Consider the following 1,498-nt stretch of genomic DNA (forward strand, 5'->3'; position numbering starts at 1 on the left):
GGGGCAGGGATGGGGTGGAGTCAGGGCGGGGCCAGGGGCAGGGGGGCCCGGGCACCCATCGGTGCCAGAGAAAGTTGGCGCCTATGAGCACTTGGGCTGTTGACATTCTAGAAGGTCACAGCAATTGCGCTACTGCAGAGGGAGGAGAGCGGGGGAAGCAGGTTTGCTGTGCAAGGCTTTGTCCTACCTCGGACTGGGCGGGCACAATGAACTGCGGCGGGAGGTTGACATCGGGCACTTTGCAGTCTGTAGTGAACGTCACCGGGAAGACGAGGGGGTTCTCCACCTTGACGGAGGAGGACGTGCTCTGCCGAACAGGGGTAACCATCTCGATGGTGCTGACCGGACCAGAAGGGATGGCCTTGAACGTGACCAGGTAGAACACGTACTCCTGTGTCGCCTCATTGCGAAAGGTCACCTGAAATCAAGTACAAAAGAGGTAACAGTCAGACCTAGGGGAGCTGGGAGCTCCCTCTGGACCGGGGGCTAGTTCCGGTCACAGGAGAAATGAACTCATCTTGGACTCTTCCCACCTGCCTCCTACGCACACCTGGCAGAGAACAGGTGCCCTGCTCAGCTTCCAGGGGAGCTTCACTTTAGATGTCCAACTACCAGAACAGTCACCTCATTCTGGGCACCCAAAAGTTTCAATATTTTGGTTTAAAATCCTAGAGACACCCACCCTCATCCCCACACACGACCAGCAAGCAACCCTTCCTTTGCAGAGCCACAGGGCCTGGGAGCGGGTCTACCTTGGCACTGAATAGCCCTTCCTTGTAGGAGAAGAAGGTGAGCTTATAGTCCTTCTTGGAGGAGGCAGGCACTTCCGTGTAGTCCAGCCCCTTCAGCATGGTGGTGATGTCCAGCTTTTCTGGTTTGATCACATCCACTATCACATGGAATCTGGGGAGAGACAAACAAGAGAAAGGTCAAAAGGCCTCATTTCCACTGCAAACAGCCAGACATCCGCCAGGTAGCAAACATTTACGCAGGCTGTCCAACTGGTGCAGCTAGAGTATGTCTACACTGTAGTAGGGACACGGGCTCTGACACATGTCTACGCCCTGCCCTAACACCCACAAAGCCCTTTGACATGCACCCACACCCCTCACAACACGGGCTGACTGGCTCGTCCCAGGGTAGAGGTGTGAGGCCACGGTCCGCTATAGTGTCATGCCTGCCCACTTCGCTGAGGCTATTCTAGCCAGGCTTGTGTTTGGATAGTCCACCAAAGCTATCCCACAATTCCTGGGCCCTGCACAGTCTGGTCCTTCTGCTCCTCAATAGTTGGTCCAACATGTGCTTTGTGGTTCCAAACCATGTGACCAGGGCCGGCTTGAGGGAAAATGGCACCCTGGGCGAACTTGCATTTTGGTGCCCCTGGCCCCCATGCGCGTGGCACCCCCCATTGCCCCTGGCCCCCGTGGGATCCCCACCCTCCCTTCCCCCCAACCCCTGCACTGTGCCCGTTTGCCCCTAATGCCTGTTCCCCCTCCTG

General features: G+C 57.0%; 1 protein-coding gene across 1 annotated transcript in view; it reads right to left on the reverse strand.

Moving 5' to 3' along the window:
- LOC113409539 (hydrocephalus-inducing protein-like) overlaps nucleotides 1–903 on the reverse strand; it is a gene marked incomplete at its 5' end in the record, with an annotated part of 4,614 nt that extends 3,711 nt beyond the window's left edge. Inside the window, 2 exons of the mRNA XM_026663572.2 lie at nucleotides 188–418; nucleotides 753–903. Coding sequence (XP_026519357.1) covers nucleotides 188–418; nucleotides 753–903 — 382 coding nt within the window. The remainder of the gene's footprint in view (nucleotides 1–187; nucleotides 419–752) is intronic.
- Nucleotides 904–1,498: the final 595 nt, after the last annotated feature.

The sequence above is a fragment of the Terrapene carolina genome, unplaced genomic scaffold (assembly GCF_002925995.2).
Source record: "Terrapene carolina triunguis isolate 2854851 unplaced genomic scaffold, T_m_triunguis-2.0 Scaffold33762, whole genome shotgun sequence".
In the NCBI taxonomy this organism is placed as follows: domain Eukaryota; kingdom Metazoa; phylum Chordata; order Testudines; family Emydidae; genus Terrapene; species Terrapene triunguis.